General features: G+C 44.6%; 1 protein-coding gene across 1 annotated transcript in view; it reads right to left on the reverse strand.

The window, feature by feature from the left end:
• HCN2 (hyperpolarization activated cyclic nucleotide gated potassium and sodium channel 2) overlaps positions 1-23471 on the reverse strand; it is a 49774-nt gene that overhangs the window by 22074 nt on the left and 4229 nt on the right. The window contains exons 2-4 of the mRNA XM_029612896.1: positions 14729-15152; positions 11460-11621; positions 7047-7265 (exon numbers count right to left, since the gene is read on the reverse strand). Coding sequence (XP_029468756.1) covers positions 7047-7265; positions 11460-11621; positions 14729-15152 — 805 coding nt within the window. The remainder of the gene's footprint in view (positions 1-7046; positions 7266-11459; positions 11622-14728; positions 15153-23471) is intronic.

Below are 23471 nucleotides of genomic sequence, written 5' to 3' on the forward strand. Positions count from 1 at the left end.
GTTTTATTACACATAGTATTATAGTTATGGTTTATTGTGATGTGGAGTTCATAGACTAATCTACTGTATAGTCCTAAGGACTGTATGTCGGTGCCTTTCTGTCTTTTCCTGAAATATTTCTCTCTATTCTCCTGTCTCTTTGTAAAATGCTTGTTTAAAAAGCCATGTTTTTAGGTTTTTCTTGAATGTCTTGAGATCACTTTATAGCCTGATCTCTGGAGGCATTGTGTTCCAGATTATGGGTCCTGCTAGTGATAGGGCTCTTTCTCTCACTTGTGTCAGTCTTGCTGTTTTAACTGATGGAATGGTTAGGAGTGCTTTATTTGCTGAGCGGAGGTTCCTGTGTGGAGTGTGTACCCGTAATGCTGTATTCAACCAGTCTGATTTCTCATCATAAATTAGTTTGTGAATGATACATAGGGTTTTGTATTTAATTCTGTGTTCAATTGGTAGCTAATGTAACTCTGCTAGGATTTCAGTTATATGGTCCCTCCTTCTTTTTCCAGTTAGTATTCTAGCTGCTGTGTTCTGAAGTATTTGCAGTGGTCTTAATGTTGTATTAGGTAGTCCTAGCATAAGGGCATTGCAGTAACCTGTGCTGGAGAAGATTAGTGCCTGCGGTATTGTTCGGAAGTCATTTTGAGTTAGCAGTGGTTTAAGTTTTCTGAGTACTATGAGTTTTGCATAACCTTCCCTTACTTTTAGTGATATGTGTTGTTTCAGATTGATTTCAGGGTCTATTATTATTCCCAGGTTATGTACTTTTTCTGCTAGTTCAATTTTCTGGTTGTCTTTGAGTATTATTGATGTTTGACTGATTTCAGAATTTTTTCGTTCTAAGTGAAGAAATTCAGTTTTATCAATATTAATTACAAGTTCCATTTGTGTCAGTAGTTGTTTTATAATGCTTTATAATGCTTAGGTACATGTTGGCTAGGTTTAATGTTTTCTCTAGAGTGTCCTCTATGGGTAGAATTAGTTGAATGTCATCGGCGTAAATGTAGTGGATAATTCCTAGCCCTGCAAGTAAGTGGCATAATGGCAGCATGTATATTTTAAAAAAGGTTGCAGATAGGGCTGATCCCTGTGGAACTCCTGTTTTGAGATTAATTTTTTCTGATAATGTGTTGTTGATCTGAACTTGGAAAAACCTGTTTTTTAGATATGATCTGAACCATTTTAAAGTTACGCCATGTAATCCGATTTCTTCCAGTCTATTTAGTAGTATTTTATGGTTTACTGTGTCAAAGGCTGCAGATAGGTCAAGCATTAGTAGAATGTAGTGTTTACCACTATCAAAGCCTCTTAGAATGTTATCTGTTAGAGAGAGGAGCAGAGTCTCAGTGCTGTAGTGTTTTTGAAAACCGTGTTGAGAAGGATTCAGTATGTTATTGTTATCCAGGTGTTCAGCTAGTTGTTTCTGTACCATTTTTTCAATTAGTTTAGCTATTAAAGGAAGGTTTGATACTGGTCTATAGTTGTTTAGGATAAGGGGATCACTGTTGGTTTTGTTTTTTTTTTTTAATTATTGGTTTTATTATTGCTCCTTTCAGTATATCTGGCATTATTCCTTCTTCTAGGGATAGGTTTATGATTTTAGTCAGCGTATGGGTGACTATATTAGCATTATGACATATTCTGTTTTATTCACCATGTATTGAGTAAAAAAATATTTTCTTTTATTAGTAAATTCATTGTGTGTCCCCTAGTCTTTGTACTTTTTGAAAGAGTAAACAACCAATTCACATTTACTCATTCTACTTTGCTCATTATTTTATAGACCTCTATCATAACTTCCCTCAGCCGGCTCTTTTCCAAGCTGAGTAGTCCTAACCTCTATAGCCTTTCCTTTTAGGCGAATCAATCACCTTTTGGTCACCCTTCTCTGTACCTTTTCTAATTCTGCTATTTCTTTCTTGAGACGTGGTGCCCAGAACTGCACATAATACTCAAGATGAGGTTGCACCATGGAGTGATACAGAGGCATTATGATATTCTGTTTTATTCTCCAACCCTTTCCTAATAATCCTTAGCATTCTTGGCTGCTGCTGCACACTGAGCAGAAGATTTCAACGTTATTATCAATGATGACACCCGGATCCTTTTCCTGAGTGGTGACTCATATTGTGGAACTTTGCACAGTGCAGCCATAAGTTGGGATACTCTTTGCACTTGTCCACATTACATTTCATTTGCCACGTGCATGCCACTCCTAGTTTTGCAAGGTCTTCTTGCAATTTCTCACAATCCTTTTGTGATTTAACAACTTTGAATCATTTTGTGTCATCAGCAAATTCGATCACCTCACTTGTTTGTTCCCAATTCCAGGTCATTTATAAATATATTATAAAGCAGCGGTCCCAGAACAGATCCCTGGGGCACTCCACTATTCACCCTTCTCCATTGGGAAAATTTACCGTTTAGCCCTACTCTCTATTTTCTATCTTTTATCTAGTTGGCAATCCACAATAGGACACAGCCCCCTATCCCAGCTCAGTGTGTGGTTCTGGTAACAAAAAAAGCAAATAGAATGTTAGGAATGATCCAAAAAGGGTGCAACTGCACTGTGAGGATTGTGCGCAGTTCTGGTTGCCCCCAAGGCACACTTTTCTGATTCTGGGTACAATGGATTATAATGGTTTACACACTTCCCTTTCTCCTTTCTTTCCTATGGTATATATCAGGCTGCTCAGAGAGTTACTCTGCATATGATACCCCACCTTCCAACCCAAACCTATCTTCCTTTTCCCTACACCCTTCAGACTTTGCCTTGCTTTTATGCACACAGACAAGATGCTTGTGCAACTTTTGTGCTAATGGTCAGGCTACTGGCCCAAGGCCAGAGGAAAAGGAGGATCAAAGAAAGAGAAGAGGGCGTAGCTTTCCCCCCCCCACCTCTAGTTTTTATTTTATTTTATTATTTTTTTTATTTTATTTATTGCATTTGGTTGCTAATTATCTGGCCATTTTTGTATGTGTATGCTTTTGTGCAGGGTACAGAGTATTCTGATAAGGGCTTTAGTCTCGTTTTCTTGACAGAGTGATATACATCTGCCGGGTATTCACCAGTCAGCAGCTTCTCAAAACGTAATGTGTCAGTGTCACCCACAGCAGTAGTGTTAGAATACCAGGTCACCTTGAGAAGGAGGAGAATTTATCAGAGGGACGGCATCTGTCTATCTTTTCTACAGGCCCCAGTCTCTGTCTGGGCAAAAACTACTGGAGTGATTTGCAGCTCTCATGTTCCACAGTCAGGGTCCTCTTCCAGATGCCTTATGTGATGGATCAAGAAACTCCACAATCTAAGGATGTGAGAGAGATTTTCATCACTGGACTCTAAGCTGGCATGGATGGGTCCTGGGTGCCAGAAGACAAAGATATGTGCCAACAATGAACGTAAACAAATTTAAGGTAAAATATCTATGCAGGAACCTAGCTCTCATATTTGCAACCAGAGTTAGGAAGCAGGGCATCCTTTTTACAAAATAAACTCTTAATCCTAAGATTGGGGACTTTCAGGCTGCCAAATTTTAATTAATAATTGCTCCGATGTGCTCAGAGTCTACACCAAGCTCAGTGCTCTTATGTCTGAGTGCCAGCTAAACTCAGCAGTATCATCCATTTCGGGTGCCGGGCTCCTCATCCTCCCAGGCACCATGTATCTCCCGGAGGATTTCTTGCATGTGCTCCATCAGACATCATCTAATGGAAAACAATGTTCCACAGGGATTTAATGACCTCTTCAGTCACAGCAAAGATTCCCCAACACTGGCGGCTGCCACAGTCTCTAGTTCACCTGCTCACGGACTCCTGCCAGTCTTCCTGAGGTTCCAGAAAGGTCATTTTTGTTGACTAAATTCTCTTATTTTGTCTCCATGCAGGAGCACACTTTTTCATAAATGTGGCATTTCCCCAGTGCTCAGGTTCAATATTTCCAGACATCTGAGACACTGCATCTGCGACTACATGGCACAAAGTGCTCCTTGCCTTCATTAAATGGAATTCTCTGCAATATTACTATTATATTCACCTGGGCTGACATAGTGAATCGGCCTGTACAGTTCAGGGAAGAGTCTGCACCCCAGCTGGAAAACCTGCAGCCAGTGCAGCATCCTTCTTTCCAGCACAGCCTGCTTCATTTCCTTAGTACATGTTATCTCCTTCTCTGAAAAGGAGGTTTTAAGTGTTTTGCTGCAGATGTGATATAGATCTGACATGTAAGAGCAACCTGCCAGTTAAACCCCACAAATCCTCAGCGTTCTGTGCCTCTCAGACACTGACAGGTACAAATCTTATCTTCTTGCTTCACTCTAAATTTCTTTAGTGAAAAGAGGTAAAAAAAAACAAAAAAACCCAACCCTCAAATAGGTTCAAGCTGAGCGTCATGCTATCTTGGGAACAGAACTTGACGTAACACCAGAATTGTGCCTACTGGGGAAGTGGGGTGAACACAATCTGACTATGTCAGAACGCCATTTAGCAGATCATTTATTACATGTGGGGAGGTTCACGATCGTTTTATCGTGCAAGTCCATCCCCACACTAAGTGGATGGAAAAAACCAGCTGCATGAGATTGCACTGGTGGAAAAGCTCACAAATATATTGAAGAGGAATATGTTGCTGTATGAAAAAAAATGTGGTCTCCTTATTGGAAGTATCGGGATAGGCAACACGAATGATTAATGCATTACATAAAGGAGCGATGATATCGATCTGGAAACTTTTGGTAGTCTTGATGTGATGAGCAAAGAGATTTCTGTAAAAGATTATCTTTCCTTGGGCGGAGGGGGGGGGGGGGTGTTTGAATCCTTATATGGTTTCTTGTTTACTTCTTTTTCTCTTCTATGCGTGTTACAAAAATGAATAAATAAAAATTATAAAAAAACATATACTGGTTTCTGCAAAACATTGATGACTGCACCAATTGTAGACTTATCTCTCTCCTTTGTCATAAATAGCATTGGTAATAAATGTTTTAAACAAAAAAAAAAAGTCCCCATTCCTAAATGTTCCCGCAACCGATTCCCAGTCAGCATCCAATAAGGTGGGCAGCACCTATGAGAAGGCCTTGAAAAATCAATCTCGCTGTCCAGGGTCCTGAACTTGCAGAGACATCCTCCCTGTGCTTTACCCTAATGCTTTTCCCTGTCCATGGCGCACAAATATGTGACTGGGTCGGGAACAGTGCATCCATCCAATAACCTAAAGTACCCACTGCTTGGGATAATCGGAATGATACAAATACACTGGCAGTCAATAATATATCAGAAAAATAGTCAAACAAAATATCATGTGGTGACATATAATATATTCTAAATCTTTATTTATTTTTCCAAAGATATTATAGAACCAACCACTTTTATAGATTCTAAATTCCAAACAAACCCAAGGAATACAAGTCTAAAAGATTCCCAACCCCTACTTACAAACTATTCATACTGCCATTCTCACATATAATTCTCTAAAAACATTTCTCGGATCTTTTCTTGTATATTGAAATTTTACAAATGTTTCTTTTTTTCTCCAAACCGATCTTTCAAGAGCAGAAAAAGATTCTTCTTATGCTGTAAAATTTTTTCATCGCTACCAATGATCACACTCGCTTCTTCTGTGAATCCTTATAATATGTTTATACTCTCTTCATCCTCCCAACATGTTTCACCTTTTCACAGGCTTCTTCAGGAGAGCACAGATTATTAGAGATGTGAATCAGAACTGGAATTGGTTCAGATTCTGGTTCCGATTCACATGTGGGGTTTTTTTCCAACGGGCCCGATTGCGGCTGCGCCTGAGCCGATAAACAAAAAACCCACCCCAACCCTTTAAAACTAATCCCTTTGCTTCCCCCACCCTCCTGACCCCCCCAAAATATTTTACAGGTTCCTGGTGGTCCAGTGGGGGTCCCGGGAGCGATCTCCCGCTCTCGGGCCGTCGGCTGCCACTAATCAAAATGGCGCCAATGGCCCTTTGCCCTTACCATGTGACAGGGTATCCGTGCCATTGGCCGGTCCCTGTCACATGGAGGGAGCACTGGATGGCCGGTGCCATCTTTAAAAATGGTGCGGGCAATCCAGTGCTCCTACCATGTGACAGGGGCCGGCCAATGGCACGGATACCCTGTCACATGGTAAGGGCAAAGGGCCATCGGCGCCATTTTTATTAGTGGCAGCCGATGGCCCGAGAGAGGGAGATCGCTCCCGGGACCCCCACTGGACCACCAGGTACCTGTAAAATGTTTTGGGCGGGGGGGGGTTGGGAGGGTGGGGGAAGCTAAGGGATTAGTTTTAAAGGGTTGGGGTGGGTTTAGGGGTTATTTTTGTGTGCCGTTTTTCCCGCCCTCCCCCAAAATGATAAGAGACCCCCCACGATCAATATCGTGGGGTTTTCCTATCGTTTCGGGGGAGCCCCCAATTTCTGACGATTTTGAAAATATCGTAAAATATTTTCAATCGTCCGAAGCCCGATTCACATCCCTATAGATTATATTTCCTGCTGCTCATATAACTTCAATACATTATTTTTTTTTTAAATTATTCCCATATGGGATAATCGGAAGGCAAAAGTAAGGAAAACCTTCAGGGAGACAGCTGAAGAACTGTCCCTGGCCATGGCCTGCACCAGAACTAGACCTGAGAAACTCGTGTCACAGATCTGAACATGCACCATCAATGCTCTCAAGTCATTCAGATGCAGGCAGGAAGAGATATGGGACTGATGGTGCCCTCTTCCATATTTGTAAACTCTAGTCCTTCAAGTAGACCCCCACTGGGTGCACTGGAGTTCGATTTTTATAGCAGTCTCCTCCAACTCACCCTGTGTTGCATCATTATCCCTTCATGTCTTGTATATCACTGATGTCTTCACTTAGCCTGTAAGCCCTTCAGGATAAGGACTCACCTGCTTCCTATCTTGTGGTTCTCTTATTTGGTACATCACGGCTCTTGCTTAGTACTTTTTTTTTTTTCTTTCAACTCATTTCCATTGTGTTGTGACACAATAAACAGTAATAATACAACACCAGTGCAGGACAACAGCCTTTTCCTACCTTTTCTTGGTACTGGCGTCGGGATGAGTCCAATGACTGGATGAGAGCTGTGGCGTGACCAATGAACATGGCATAGCAGGTGGCTCCCACGATCATACTGAGCATAGTTAGCCAGATATCAGACATGCTCTCCGGAGCCTGGCGCCCATACCCGATGCACAGCATGTGGCTCATGGCTTTGAATAGGGCAAAGGAGTAGAGCTCACTCCAGGAGTCATTCTGAAAACAGCAAAATCAAGAGGATATCGTTAACTGGGCCCACCCCCGGCAACCCCCACTCTCCTCTACCACTCTCACGGGGGACTGGATTGGAGACAGGTCCAGCTGTTTGCAAATTGAGAGTTTGGGCCCATTGACAACATCAGGAGATTCCATTAGGAACAGCCAGACCTACCAGTTACAGAGGTGTTTAAATTTAAAGCAAATTGCCAGCTCCAGCCTCATCGAGAGACTATCAGAGGAGCCTGCCACCTTCGTGTAGTTGGGACAGGGAGAGAAAAGTAAGAAAAAGTGTCAATGGCTTCCTGATGAGAACCAGATTTTCACAGAGGACTGGCAAGGTCAGTGCACAGGTAAATGAAAAGTGCTTCCACAACTTCCCGGAGACCGGGAACAGCCATCCAAGGGTTACTTTAGAGAAGGCGTGAAGAGGGGATTTCTGAAGTAAAATGGTGCGGATAAAGCCATTCATGCTTCCATGCATACGCGTGTCAGTGTCTGCATAATCATGCATGTGCGCACCTGCATGACTGCATATAGATATACATTCCGCAGAGTCTTGGAGTCAGATGTGTGTGTGTGCTGTGCATTTGTCAGGTAGAGCACATGCATGCTGTATAGCGGGGTGTGAGTTTATAATGTGCACTTGGTGGTTTGCTGAGGTATGTACATGTTGCAGCTCCATGTTGGTGTGCATGTTATATGTGTTTGTATGTAATGTTTGTGTGCGGTCCATTTGTCGCAGCAGGTATCTGGCTTGCGTATATTGCAGGAGGTGTGCTTCAGAAGCCCACAAAGTCCTGCAATGAGGTCTGGCAGTAGAAGTAGGTCCAGGCGTGAGGGATGGCTCAGAGCACATTTCTGTCATGTGTTCACATGGGCAGCACAAGCACAAAGCAGCTGCTTTTGGTAACAGGAGCAGAAAAATGCCACCTCCTTCAGATAGAAGAAGTAAAGGCGTGGGATTTGTGAGAACAATAGACTTGCCTATTAAGAAAAGGTATATTTGACTGCACTAGCCAGCAGGTGTGGATAAAATGTTTTAAATGACTCAGAGCCTTATTGGCTAGTAAGACGCATGCTCCGCAGGCCAACTGTAAGCACAAAAGCTTTGCCAGACTGTGGGTCTGAGAAACCCAACATACAAACACCCCCCCAACACTCATCTCCTGTCATTATTCTATGTTGGAGCTGAGCTCAGGACCAAACACTGAATCCCTGCTTCTCGGAAGAGCCTAAGAGAGAAGTGGGAAGCTCTCCAAGGATCCAAATCCTGCCGTTTCATTAATTCAGCCTTGCTCTGCTCCCCTCCCTTGTACTCTCTGCCAGGCTCACATCTTATTTATTTTATAAAGCAGTGAACGAATGTGCACAAATACAATTCAAAGCACCAAACACACAGAAAATGTACACAGTCCCCACAGTTAAATATTTCCAGTGCCTTGCGGCTTCTCATGCCTGTATATGCCTTTGCTATATGACTTGGTGGCACCTTGTGACGTCACTCTCTGTTTTGCGTTCTCCCACGTCCCTTGGGGTGCTGCCAAGTTTCTCCGCCATGCACAGGGAGATGGAATATTGGGCCGCCCCACCCTCTAATTGCCGTCCTCCATCCAACATGAAGCGCGACTACACCGACGCTCACCGAGCATCTCTGTAACCTCCTGCACCCCTTACCCTGCACCTTTCCACCGGCAAGGCATGGAATGATGGCTATACCTAGCGGTTTTAAGTGTGGGAGGATGAGATCCGCAGAGCTCACCCAGCTGTTCTTCATTTCCAATAAGTCCAGGCTCAGACCGGGATGGAAACAAAAGCAATTAATCCCAGGTGAAGAGGAAAGCATGTCTAGCAGATGGAAGGAATTCATCGGATCTAGTGACACCATTCACTTTCCTTTAAGCATCTGATGTAGCCACTGCAAGGAATCTTCCCGCTGTGAATACCCCTTTTACAGCCCCCCCCCCCCTTCTAGAGCACCCCTTTATTAATCTGCACACTGTGAGTGCCTTTTTCAGTGCCAGGGCGGCACTGAGATCATAACCGAAAGGAACTAGGTTCCTCGTTATCTTTCATGTGCTAAATGATAAAAAAAAAAAAAAGAGTCCCTGCACTGTCCCCAGGGTTAGGTGCTCAGTGTATGAAACAAGCTCAGGATCTGCACATGCACACAAACTCTAGTCCCCTCTTAGGGGAGTGTAATTGTTAGTGCGAGGACACACGTGTGCATAGGTTGGCACGTGTTGAGCCAGAAGTGCACCTGCATGCATTGTTTCCACAGACAAACACTTCCACATATGGGCGGAGCTCCACCCAGACTTGTGCACACATCCACCCTGCACATGCTGTGCCTACAAGATTACAGAAAAAGGGCATTCTGCTAGAAAAAAAAACATTACCCTCTCTAGAATTCCTTTCGGGGCCTGAAATGTTTCCTTTCGGGCTGAGTTATTGCAAGTAAAAGAAAAAGAGTGAGAGAAGAGGAGGGAAGGAGGGAGAGAGAGACAAGGTGAGAGAAGAAGAAAGAAAAATTGGGGGTGGGTAGGAGGGGGGGGGGGGGGAGAAGAGAGACAAAAGCAAAAGGCTTTATTCAATAAAAGCTTTTTATTCCATACTCACAGAATAGGAAAACGTCCTTTTTCAATCGGGCTCAAAAAATGAAAAAAAAAAAAAAAAAGATAGTTGGCATTAAGCTCCCCTCTCCAAGTTTAGGGGTCCTCTGCCCTATAGATGGACTCTTGCATAACTTATATAACCATCAACCTATGGGGTGAGAGACCCAAAACCTTGATGCGTAGGTGCCGCCAGAGAGCCTTAATCCACTACTGAGAGACAGGCAGCAGGAGGGAGAGAGAGGCAGAAAATGAAGACACAAGAGAAAGAGAGAAAATAGTGAGGGGGTGGGAGGAGCAGAGAGGATCTAGAACAGAAAGAAAGAGAGAGAGGGTAAAAGGGAATGGAAAAAGTGAGGAACGGGTATAAAGAAATCTAGGCTGGCCAGGGACAGGAATAGAAGTGGGGGAAAAAAAACAAAACAGGGGAAGCAGAGAAAAGAGATGTGAAGAAAAATGGAGAAAAATATTAATGCTGCGGCCGCTGAGTTACAGGTTACAGTACATGGACAATATACGGAAGCCATTTTCAGTCCAGGATATATAGTTTCCGCAGGGCTTGTTTTCATGCGAAACCTCCAGTATTTGTTTTCACCATGGATAGCCAAATCAGATGGCCTCTCTACACTATCTCAAAACACAGCATAGGACCCTGTAGGGGGAGGGAGGGGAAATAAGGGATGGAGAATAGACCACAACCCTTAAAATAATCACCTATGGTTTTGTGTTGCGAAGCTAGGGTTGTGCAGTAACAGGCAGAAAGACAAGGTTTACAACACAAAATTGTTTGTGTGAAGTATCCCCTGATATTGCGGGCTGATTAGCATAGCACCCAGTGGCTGTTCAGTGTTCATTTATATCTCTTTTGCCTTTTTGCTGTTGTAGTAAAACATGGACTGTGTACTCCTTTGTATTGCCCTGCACTACCACGGTTTTGTTTGGTTGTAATGTTGTGCTATTACTTCACAATAAAAAACAATTAAAAAAAAAAAAAAAGCCCAATACAAAATCAGTCACATTATTTCTTAATAGCAATTTCTGACTAAAGAAAGAGCAAAAGAGAAAAGGCTGAAAGGAAAGGAGTCTGGAACCCCCCCCCCCCCCCCCTAATGAGTGGATTATCCCCGGTACAAGCCTCAGAGGCAGCAGAGGGTCCAGCCTGGCAGGAAGGGGAGGGGACTGGTTCTCCTTGCCATGGTCTCAGAAAGTGGATGCTTCCAGGGGGTGGCACTCTCAGTTGGGGTTGCGGCGGGGGTGGGGGCCCTTGTTGGCCCTGGTATTGGCTCCTCGGCTACTGAAACAAGGTTCAGGTGCCAGTGACAGGTCCTACACTGACGGCGCCACCTGGTGGCCATCCCGAGAGCAGCGCTGGAGGCATCTTGGATCTGCTTTCACCGTGGCAGAAGATTGTCGCAGGACCCTAGGTCAAACGGCAGCAAAACTCACTTGCTAAAAGTGCCCGAGTAAAGGTTATTTAAAGGGCCCTGGGTAAACGCTTACAATTAGTTTCAGTTGCTCAGATCCCACTTTCTTTTTACGCCATCGTGTCCCTTCCCAGTTGGGGAATGGCAGAGGTACTTACCACCATGTTGTTGATGGAGACCCAGCAGTCACTGGGGAACTCCTGCAGCATGGGGACAAGGAACTGAAGACAGCCATCCCAGTGGCAGAGGAGTAACATCATGCCAATCAGGTTAAAGATCCGCATCACTGCACTGGCCAGGTCATAGGTCATGTGAAATATCTTTATAGACAAAATAGAAGAGTATCAAATATCCTACAGTTTCCTCCCTCCCTCCCTCCCTCCCCCACTCCCAACGAGCAAAGTCCTTCAGCCCAGCAGTGCGCATTTAGGGAAGAGCTGTCAATGTTTCCCTTGGGAAAAGCAAAGGACGCAGGGCTGCAGCCAGAAAATGTAAGTGTACCCCGGGCTGAAACGGGCAGCAATGGCAGTTCTGCCACCGCATGCCATCTTTGGATTACAAATTAAAGACCCGGGCAGCTCTCAAACGAGCTGAACACCATGAATCTCTGGAGGTCTCAGCAGGGGCCAGTCGTACCCTGACCCGGTTTCACGCAGAGGCACTTCTCTCCCATTTTTACGATCTATAAATCTGGAACGGTGAAGGCTGACTGCTCTAAGAGGCTTTGGTCTAGCCCTGACGGTGACTGGCAGCAGAGGGGGAAGATGGCTGCAGAATTAGGACAGCATTTGAATGAGTTTTTGGTTTGTTGCCTTGGTGTTTTCTGACCTGTAGCTCACATACCATCTGAGACAGTTCAGTCTATACCCCCCCCCCCCACCTCAAAGAAGTGACCTGTACCGTCATACATCTTTACCTCTTAGCTATGCTCCTTGCAAGGGTAACAAACAGTCTGGGTTTAACAGAAACAGTTGCAGAGCATCTTAAAGCAGAATAATCCTAGGAGGCACAAAACAGGACGCATTCAAAAGCAGGATTTTTCTATCACTTTTGATAGTCAAATGCAAATATGCCAGATGGGCCATCCTCAGATTCAGTTCTCTGGTACTCAGACTTTCTCCTGATGCCCAAGTCCTAAATTTGGTAACAGAGTTGTTAATTTAGCAATTATATCCCCATTTTAGGGGCAGTATAGAATTATATTGAGATAGGAGGAGCAGCCTAGTGGTTAAAGCAAGGGATCCTGGGATTTCAGTTTAGGATTCCCCTCTACCACTGACTGTGTGTGGCCTTGGACAAGTCAGTGCATCAGTGACCCAGAATTTGACTTAATCTGGCTTTCCCGGTCAAGTGGACTAACAGGGCAACTGCACTACTTTATCTTGTCAATAGTTGTAACTAATATTTTATACTGTTCATCTTTCTGGCTATTTGAGTGTGTGAGGCTGCCTGCCCTTTAAGGTCTCTATCCTGATGTTTGAATAGGACCAAAATTAAACTTCATCCTGTGCCTCTCTCTGCACACAAATGCCCAGCTGTGGACACTATAGGTAGGAGGACTCATTCCTCTTCAAGGAGTTTGCTCTTTCCAGCTCTGTATTTTCAGATTTTGAAAATACAGTCACCCAGGAAAGCACTAAAATACAGTTATAATTATATCCCATACAGTGTGTGTCATTGGCACAAAGATGGAAAAGAGGAAAGTGCAACTTGGAACCTGGTCAATGAATTCTGTGAGTCAGTGAGAGGCTTTGTGATGTCATCAAGCATTGTTCTCACCACCTTCTGATTGGTTGCTGCTAATAATGGCCATTGTGTGTGGAAGCATGTCTTTGTATCCAGGCAATCAGATTGCAGCAGTGCCAAGCTCCTTTTCGCCTCAGATTTTGTGCACTAGGAGCGCTCTGCGTCTTTCCATCCAGCCGTATGTCTGTCTGCCTTCTCTGTCTTACAGGGGCGGGCAGCAGATTCCCAGGGAATATTATCGCTCAAGCCCTCCCCCCCCCCCCAGTCTTCTGCATCTACCTTCCCAGGCCCTGCAGCCACTCACCAAAGGGCATTTCTCAGCCTCTCTCCTCTTGTTCCCATCGTGCCAGCAATACCTCGACAGGGGGACATTTCCAGCCTTAGAATAATAGGCGAGGGGCAGGGAATAAGAGGAGCAGTAAACAAGGTGGAGAAGGGAGCTTGTACAGGGAGGCTGATAATGTCCTTTCCTTTTGTTGGTTTATTTTTGTTGGAAACGATCCAAATCCTTTATAATTAGAAATTCCAAATTCAGAGATCTCCTATCTATATAACGGTGCTGCTATAGTGGAGAGGAAAGGGTCTGAAAGATTACAATGGGAGGTTTAATAGGTACTAATTTAGCTAGAAACATAGGCCGTGTGGTCTTTTTCTTCTGTAACGTCTCTATCTAGTCTGCCAACAGATAGGACCTACCAATATTCCAAAGTTACATTTGGCTCAAATTGCGCGGTTGGCACTGCAGCAAAGTGGCAAAATACATTGCCCCTGCTCTGAGTATGGAGCATGATTGAGCTGGCAAGTTCATAGCTAAAGATCAGGAGAAGGCTATTCCCAATCCATTCCCCTCCTCACCACTCGCCAGGATGCATGTTCTGACTCGGGAAATGCCAGTCAAATCCTCAACCACTGCAGCGATAGAAAGAGGCAGGGGAACAGGCATTGACAAGGAAGCTCTGCTTTGCACGCTGCTTATTTTAGTTGCGTTCAGCGCGCAGTATTAATATAGTCCTGTTTATAATGATGTTTATAATGATAAGGGTTTTTAGGTAATTTGATATGATATCTCTTGCGGGATTGTTAAAAAAAGACAAAATCTGCCAAATGAAGGGTAATTTTGTTGTGCTAAATCCTAACAGTTAATTAAGACATTATTGGATGTTAGAGAAATAAGAGGACGGCACATACATACAGATGAAAATATCTGATTGGCCGGTGTCTTTGGCAGGAACTGTACTATAAAATGTTAATTACAGTGGCCAGGATCTGACTCGGACAGTTTTTCAAACTCCCAAGACTTGATTAGAAATTGACTTGATGTGGGCTGTTTAGCTTTGCAAAAGCTTTCTGAGCCGGCTGAACTTACAATGCTGAGCATTGCCAGGAACACCATGCACACGTGGTTATGTCTACAGATTGCACAACTCTGCAGTCCATTCAAACCCTACTATAAGAATATTGCACTACAGTGGGCCAAACCTGTACTATAATTATAGAAATAGTACATGGAAGAGTCTTACTCCTGTCTCATTACCTTGCCACAAGCTGTAACTTACATTGGAGAATTCTGCCATTAATAAGAAAGAGGGCTGCCATCAAAGTCTAAATTATTTTTAAAAGGCGCCACCCTTGCTGTGGAGGGAGGTTGAGAAGGTCACATCCTTCCCAAGGCCTGGCTTACCTCTTCCCACTGGTGAATGTAGCGGATGAGTCTGGAGAGGCGGAGCAGCCGCAGGAGGCTGAGGATTTTGGTGAAGCGGACAATGCGCAGGGCCCGGGCGGTTTTGTAAACCTCAGAATCAATGCCCTTCTCCACGATGAGGAAGATATAATCCACTGGAATGGAAGAGACAAAGTCCACCACAAACCAGGTCCTCAGATACTTCTTTTTTATCTTCTGGGGATCCAGGATAATGTCCGTGTTATCCTCGATTACTATCCCTGTCCGGAAGTTTAACACCAGGTCCATGAGAAAGAAGGTGTCGGACACCACGTTGAACACAATCCAAGGGGTGGTGGTTTCGTCCTTAAAGAAGGTAATGCCCACGGGGATGATGATCAGGTTCCCGACCATGAAGAGCAGCATGGTGAAGTCCCAGTAAAACCTGACAAAACAGGAGCAGAAAGGAGGAATTAGGCACGAAGGCTGTGGGTCAGGGGATGGGGAGGGAGGCAAGCCTCGGGTTGGAGCAGAGGGGGCTCTGACACTACAGCTTTCATGATCCCCCCCCGTCCAGTGCTTAACCTTGCTCTCTACCTGTTTTACTACTGCTGCAGCACATTCACGCTCATAAAGATCCCGAGAACCTATGGCTATAACCTTCCAAGAGCCTCAAGATCCCTCCAAGAGCCTGCTCCCTGTTTTACCCCCGTGAAGCCCAGACTGCTAGGAATCCTAGAACACAAGGACTGGGAACCCTCCAAGAACCTGGGAACACAGGGCATGGGACTGCCAACAACCTAGGGCTACAGGGTCTGGGATTCTAAAGCACTGGGAATCCAGAACCAAAGACACACCCCCCCCCTAAAACCCATAGGAAACAATCAGCATTTGGGCTTTGGGGCTTAGAGATTCCGAGTTGCCCCTAACTAACTTCATTGGAGAGAGGAGGGGGGCACTGCAAGCACAACGGTGGGGGATGTGTGTCCAGGCGCACCCTCTCTAGACAGGAGCTGCAATGAGAAGGCGTTTTCAGGGCCGTCTGAAGGTGCACAGCACGTACAACTGCAGGCTTCGTCTCAGCAAGCCTGCCCGACCCGGGAGCGGGGGCTGCTGCATTCCCTGTACATCCTCGCCCCCACCCCGCCTTTCTCGCCTTGCCTGCCACCCAGCGCGGTTCCTTAACGACCTTCCTAGATTGCCGGCAAGGTTACAGCCGGTCCCCAAACCGCTTGCACGGAATCAGCCTTTACCACTGCCAAGTTGTTGTTTGCCTCGTTCACGCTTTTTTTTTTTTTTTTTTAAATCCCCACCAACTGCACCACGTATATTGCAGCGAGGATTGGGGAGGGGGGGGGGGGGTAATTAAAATTAAAGAAGAACGACGCCGGGCAAGGCAGCAATGATAGAGCACAATGATGCCTACTCCACCTCGCCCTCTCTTTACTGTTGTGTAAACACTTACGTGGGGAATTCTCCGCCCCACAATTCATTCTCAGCACATTTACAACAACAACAACAACAAAAAATCCAGATTTCGTCTCAATGTGCCTCAAAGAGTCTCTTCCAGATTCAAATTAACACATCTAAACCTCTCCTGAAATGGCTGCCCCTTGGAAGGGGGGGGGGGGGGGGGAGGCCCTCTCCCACCCTTCAAGCTCGGTGACGTTTCCATGACAACAGCTAATGATGTCATAGCTGACTAATGACTTCACTGCCCGGAGAAGGGGCCAAGTTCTCTTCACATGCCATTCTTCCAAATAATCAGAAAGGAAACCTGCATGACTGCATCTGAGATCAGCCTTCGGTTATTAGTGGCTGGCTGTATCTTCAAAGATTTGCTTATATGCAGATCAAGGACTTTGCTTTTTAGATAGATTGTATCTGCTCTTGCCTTTAAAGATGTTATTGCCACACAGTAAGAAAACCTTTAAAGATACAGTTTATGTTTACAGAAAACATACTGCGCGTCTCTTCCGGATAAAATGCCCTTGATTATGGGCAAGAAGGCAGGTGAAGGTGAAACCAGGAGTTATAAAGTGAGGGAGGCAGGGTGTCACTACACCATGGATGGTCGTCAGGGGCTAGCAACTGACGGCACGATCATGCCCTGCCCTTTCCCTTGTTTATCCCAAGCGCAAACTACGACGAAGGCAAAATGCACCTCGGATATTGCGCGTTCGGTTCAAATGTGACCGGCTCTGACGTCATCAACTATGCCGAAAGCAACTCCGCAGCCCCTGGGCGGCTTCAGGGTCTAATGCGCAGATCTCCTTTTTCCTAATCAATCCTGTGGTGAATACAGATCATTCTAAGTGCTCAGGCTCTTAAAAACAACTTACGGTTTTCATGGTTATTGGTTACCCTAAATCTTTTCAGTTCTGCAGGCCCTTTCCAGTGAGAAGTGTTGGAAACTCACCAGCCACCAGCAAAGAAACTCTTCGAAACTCCTGGAGTAAAACGAGGTCCCTTCCACACATGCAAAGATATAATGAACTAATGAGCTGGAGTTGCCAATCCTATTATTTAATAAACAGATATTCTGACCAGCGTCCCAGAATACTATTGCCCCAGAACACTCTGCTACTGGGGCTGCTATTCCTTGTCCTGAAATCATTGACTGTTTTTGCTGTTTCAGGGACTTTCAGTCACCGAACTTTCTGTTTCTTAACAAGCCTCTGGCCTCCTGAGACTAGCACATAAAAAAACTGTGTGATGCCAGTATACAGTGCCAATGAAAGGCAGTCAGCAAAGACACACACATGAGAATGGTTTGCTCTTATGCCAGGCTGTCTTTTCCCCTAAAGGTTAACTTGTATTTTTATTGTCCGATCAAGTATTGGTCTTCCAGGCTGATTCAGCAGCAATACTTCTGCCCTGCCCGATTTCGATGCTGGGGTCAGGTTTTCCATTCCTGGGCTCTCTGGGGCTGCAAATTCTGTAGGGTCCCCAATCACTGTGCAATGTAACACTCGGTGGCCAGACTTGGGGGTCCATATTTGTGGGGTTCTGGAAGAAGCTCTAGTGCATGGCTCAATCTCTCTTCTGTCTTCTTCCTCTTCCCAAGGGCTCTCCCTGCAATGACTGTGTTAAGTGAGTTTGGAGCTGATCAGGGCCAGTGGGAAGCACTAGGCAAACTCAGGGGTCCCTAGAGCAGAGCTTCTGGACCCAGTCCTCTGGGCACACCTAACCAGTCAGGTTTTCAGGATTTCCACAATGAATATTCATCAGATAGATTTACCTGCCTTGCCTCTATGGTATGCATATCTATCTCTTGCATAATTATTGTGGATATTCTGAAAACCTGACTGGCTAGGTATGCCACGAGGACAGGGTTGAGAACCCCTGGCCTAGAGCACCAAGAGTTTGGGTGCAGTCGCTTAGTGCTCCCACTGGCCCTGATTGGCATTGGTCCTGCAGGGCTGGAAGGAAGAGAGTCTGGAGGCAGGCAAAGCAGCAGACGCTGGGCTGGTGCAGCTCAAAAGAGCAGAAGCAGAAGAAGCATTGGCTGGAACTGCAGGGCCAGAAGAAAGGAGGCAGAGCAGAAGGTGCTGGACCCACAAATCCCAAAGAAGCAGCAGTGGCAGCAGTGGACCACACAGCCTGAAGAAGAAGCAGCATAGCAGCATCACCTGGGGCCAGAAGAAAATAAGACCCGATGATGGAGCAACACTGGCCAGACCCCATGGCCCAAAAAATAACAGGAGTGTGAGAACTGACTGAGCCCATGGGGCTAGAAGGAAGGAGGACCCAGGAGGCAGAGCAACATTGGCCCGGAGCATGGCCCAAAGGAGAAGAAGTAGCAGCAGTGTTAACCAAGCTATCTGATTGACCACAGGAGCAGGAGCAGTGTCCATCCCACAAGGAGAGAGAGAGAGAGAGAGAGATGGTGTCTCAACTGCAGATCCCCAAGGAGGAGGCTGCTGCTGCTTGTTTTGGAGGAGATAAAGAGTGAGTGAGTATATGTGTGTGTGTGTGTGTGTGTGCGTGTACTTGTGAATGAGCATTTGTGTGAGAAAGCATGTGAGAGACAGCATGTGTGTATGATGTTTGTGAGAGCATGCCTGTATGAGTGAGAGAGAGAATGTGAATGAGTATGTGTGAGCATATGTGAATAAACATGTGAGTATGAGTGTAAGAGTGAGCATGTGTGTGTGTGTGTGTGAGTGAGAGCATGTGTGTGAGTGAGCATGAGTGTTTATGTGGGTGTGTGCATGAGCATGTATGTCAGAGAGAGAATATGTATGTTTGTGTAAGAAAGCATGTGAGAGAGAGTATATGTGTGAGTAAATGAGTATTGGATAGTGCGTATGTGTATAAAAGAGAAAGAGTATTCACTGCCACCTTTCCCCCCAACTAGTCCATGACAATCTTAAGTTCCCAGGTATGGAAAGTGGGGATATATTTTTATCCTTATTATTTTTTATTATTGGATGTTATTTGATGCTTCTGTTTTTAAAATATTTATTATTTTTATTAGTATGGTTTTACTATTAAGATTGATGTTTTATATTTCATGATTTTATTGTTTTATGTTTTTTGAGGAGTGATAGAGATTCTGGTTTTGCATTGTTTCACTGCATATAGCATCTGGCTTCTTGTGGTTTCCAGTATTTATCTGCACATTTCTATGTATACTTTATGATCTGTTTATTCTGTATTAAGTGAGGGTCTGTCTGTGTTCTGTATGTGTGACCGAGGTGAGGTATTCTGCTAGCATGTAGCTTCTGGGTAGGGATCTATAACAGCCTGGTTTGTCTGTTTTCTAATAGGAAGTGGATATATAATGCACATGTTGTTGTAAGTGGTATTTTATCAGAATGTCCTTATTATAAATGCATAAATTTTAATTGTATGTGGGGGAGGTCTAGGGGAAGGACATCAGTCTGTAAGTTTCACCTAGGGAGCCTAATACCCTTGCATCAGCTCTGGAGCTGATATTAAATAGTGGAAAAGTCCCTGACTCAGCAGAGGTCTGATCCCATTGAGTTAGAAGTCCAAAGAAGGAAGGGGAGGAGACAGAGGAGAAAACTGTTGAACAGAAAAAAAAAAAAAGTATTGGCCTTCCATATATTTTGGGTTTTTCCCACTCCCTGTTCTAATGGCCCAGCCATTACTGCAAACTCTGCTCATGCTGGTTCTTTTTTATTATTTAACAGAACAGCAGAGAAAGAGAAGCAGTGTGAGGAAAGAGAACAGAGACAAGCCAGAGGAAGATCAGGAAAAAAGTAGAAAGCAGGAAAAAAAAATACAAATACAAAAACCCTAGGAGAGACAAAAAGGCACTAAGGGGAAAAAGAACAGGTCAATTTCCGAAAGGATGAAAATGGTTTCTCCTCTGCTTCAGCGACAGTGCAAATGAACTTAATAATAATGCCACTAAGAGCAAGACTCTGGTTTTCAGTGCCTCTCCTTCGTAATGAAGAATGTTAGTCTCAGAGCACCTGACCTAGTTTACTTTCTTAAATGCCCACTGACATTAGGAATGCCAGGCTGTGAGGAATGGAGTCAAAACAAGAGAGGAAGATAAGGACCGAGTACTCTGGGACCATGCAGCCGGACAACTACTTCTTGGCAAGTCTAATAAAATGGATCATGGCTAATTAGTCCTCAACACGCAGACAATACCAAGCAGCCAGCGCGCTTTTTCCCATGAGGGAGAATCCGCTGAAGCCTTTTGAATCAGTAGGTGAGCAGTGTGCGGTCCTCCTACCCCTATCCCCCTCTCTCCCTGCACCACGCTGTGGTTTCTAATTGAAACACAACAAACAGCGGGGATAGAGATTACAGCTAAAGTACAGCAGGACCTGCTGCAGATCTCTCCATAGGGACCCCAGAGCCCCCTCCCCTGGAGATCTTCAGTCACCCATTTAAAGCCACAGTCTCCAATTAAGCACTGCACATAGACTGCAGCGTCTGATAGTGGTGTTTTCAATGTAAAGTCAATTTTCCGGGTCATTTCTGAAAACAAATTTTATCCCTGAAGATTTTACAGACCTCCTTTAAAATGATGAGTGATTAATTCTTTGATCTTTCACTAATCAGATTTATATTGTAAAACCTCATTAATTAAGGGTATACAAAATACCAGATATATTTTCCAATCATAAGACTGAGAATATATCCCACGTTTTGAGGAATTGTTCATATCTGGAAGAGGGTCTAAAGTTACTATTATTATGTAGAATAATAGGAAAGATTGTTTTCAAGGAATGAAATCTATCTTCTGACTAAATCCATCACATCTCTTATGCTTTGTAGCAGGGTTTCCCCAAACCTGTCCTGGTGAGGTTTTTAGGATATCACAATGAATATGCATGAGATAAATTTGCATACAGTGGAGTCCCAGCACATGAGAATTTATCTCATGCAAATGCATTGTGATATCCTGAAAATCCCACTGATGTGGGGTCAGCAGGACAGGTTTGGGAAGCCCTGCTCTATATTGTACTTCCTCCTCTACCTCTATACCCGATACTGATTTGTGTAGCTTTTCTACTGTATCCAGAGAATCCCCATTCAGTATCTGTCCACTCCTAATCTATCACATCAGTACTGGAATGACCCCAGTACAGGTTATGTCCTCTAATAGCCCTCAGGCAATACCATTGCAGAGGGGTTACAGGGTCTGGCGCAAAAAAAGCACCACTGCCGGAACTCTGTCATCAGGGGGTTTTCAGTTTTCCAGTAGCAAGACTTCATTTAAGATAGGATTGAGAATTTATTTTCTATCTAGCATGTTTCCTTTTCAGCATTTGTAACTTTTTTGTTCTGTGATAAATTGTTATCGACACCTCCTAAAGCTGGTCTATGGATTTTTCCAGGATTCCCTAAAGTCATACTATAACCGGGGGAGTCTGCCTTTAGTATCGCGGCTATTTTGAATCTTTTAGCATCATCTGGACTATTTCTTTGAAGCTGAAAGTGGTTCAGGAGCAAGGACAGCTCCCGGAAGTTCCCCGAGCCCCAGAACCAGCGTCTCCGTGCCAAAAGCCTTTCTGGGAAGCGAGAAAGTCAGTTGTCTTTTAAAAACACACGGTCATACTCTAGGAATATCTAAACAAATATGTAATACTCCTGCTCGACAATTTTCTTGTCTTTTTTTAATTTTAGCTTTTTGGTGTTTAATTGAAAATCACGCCAGTGAATTTTCAGCATAGCTGGAATATAAAACTCGATAGACGTAGGGCATGTATTAAATTCAGACCTGAATATTAATTTTAAAAAATGGTTCCCCTATTCGATTTATTTTCATATTTGAATACTCTTTAAGGCACATTCCAGAAATCTATTTGAGGCCTCATCAAACACCCCTTCCCCCATGTCACTCTGATCCCCAACTGCAACCCAGAAAAATGTATTTGTCTCTTCAGTGGAAGCAAAAGAATATGAGAAAGTTTAAACCTAATTAAAGGGCAATTTTACAAACAGTACATATGTTATAACATGCAAAATAAAATGGATTGCAGAATAATGTTTATTTTTTTTTTCATATCTTTCTGTCCACTTATTTATTGTGTCCCTTTATCTTCCTTTAGCTCTGTTTAGTGATTAAAATCTATCTTTGGCAGCAACTTTAAAGCGGCCGATGCCACTGAGCATGTTCAAATAACAGGAAAAAAAACCACAGCAGAATCTGCTGAAGAATGAGGGGGAGGGGACGAAGGAATACAAGGGAGACAGAAGGAGGGAGGGAGAGGTTAAAAAAAATATATATTCCTTTCTGCCTGGCTCTGTTCTTAAAGAAAGAAAATATTTTAAACTCGTTTAGGTCAATGTACCCTCTCATATTACAAGCACAGAAAACGTCAGAGTGTAAATATAGTGCTCCATCTCCATAGAACCGGAGGAACGCAGTCCCAGATCTCAGCACATCCATATCTGGCCTCGACTCATTTCAAGGCCCTCGAATATATATGTTCAGCATCCCTTGCTCCCAACAACAATGAATCCTTAAACAATCCAATCACCACAAGAAGACACACTCTAGGAACGGCAGATAAATTAGCAGCCGATTGGTCCTGCGGGCTGTGCCTCTGCTGCCTGCCTCGGGGATCTGATTGAATAAGACTCCTGGTTGTGTGAGACCGGCAGCGCGCTGAAGGAAGGAAAGGGGCAGCTATAATGTTGTCTGGAGCTAATCCTAAGGACAAAGGGCCCCGTCACTACGAGGCCACCCTGCACCCACCCGAAAGCAGAGGACAGTCCCGGTCTGAAAGTTACCTTTGGAAATCTATGGAAGAACGGGGCTGTCTCGCAACCCTTTTTTATTCCTCCTGTAGCTGTGCGTCAGGCCTAAAATTTCAGCAGTTTCTTTTCCCCATCAATAAGAGAGAGAGAGAGCCCTCCATTCCCGTTACTGAGATATTTTTGTAAATAGGATGATTTGCAGTCTCAGTTCCGCCTCCCCCCCCCCATGTAAATGAATAATCACAGCAGGCCGGGGGGGGGGGGTGGAGGGATCAGGAAGCAGAGACGTCAAAGGCAAAGAGGAAAAGCTTCGGGCACAGGATGGGAGGCAGCTTTTAGCACAAACCAAACTCGCCCAAAATTACCTTATACTGCTGGCTCGGTACTGATCACCTCCAGAAAGGAAAATGCATTTTTTTCCCCGCGTATTCTCTTGTTGAATCCTCTATCTCAGGGCTGCGGAACGAGAACCGCCAAGGTGCCGGCGGGATTCAGGGACGCTGCACTGATTCGGTCCATCTTTACCAAGGTGACCCCTGGTGACCCCTGATGACCGAGCAGAGGCGCCACAGAG

This window comes from Rhinatrema bivittatum, chromosome 8, assembly GCF_901001135.1.
Source record: "Rhinatrema bivittatum chromosome 8, aRhiBiv1.1, whole genome shotgun sequence".
NCBI lineage: Eukaryota > Metazoa > Chordata > Amphibia > Gymnophiona > Rhinatrematidae > Rhinatrema > Rhinatrema bivittatum.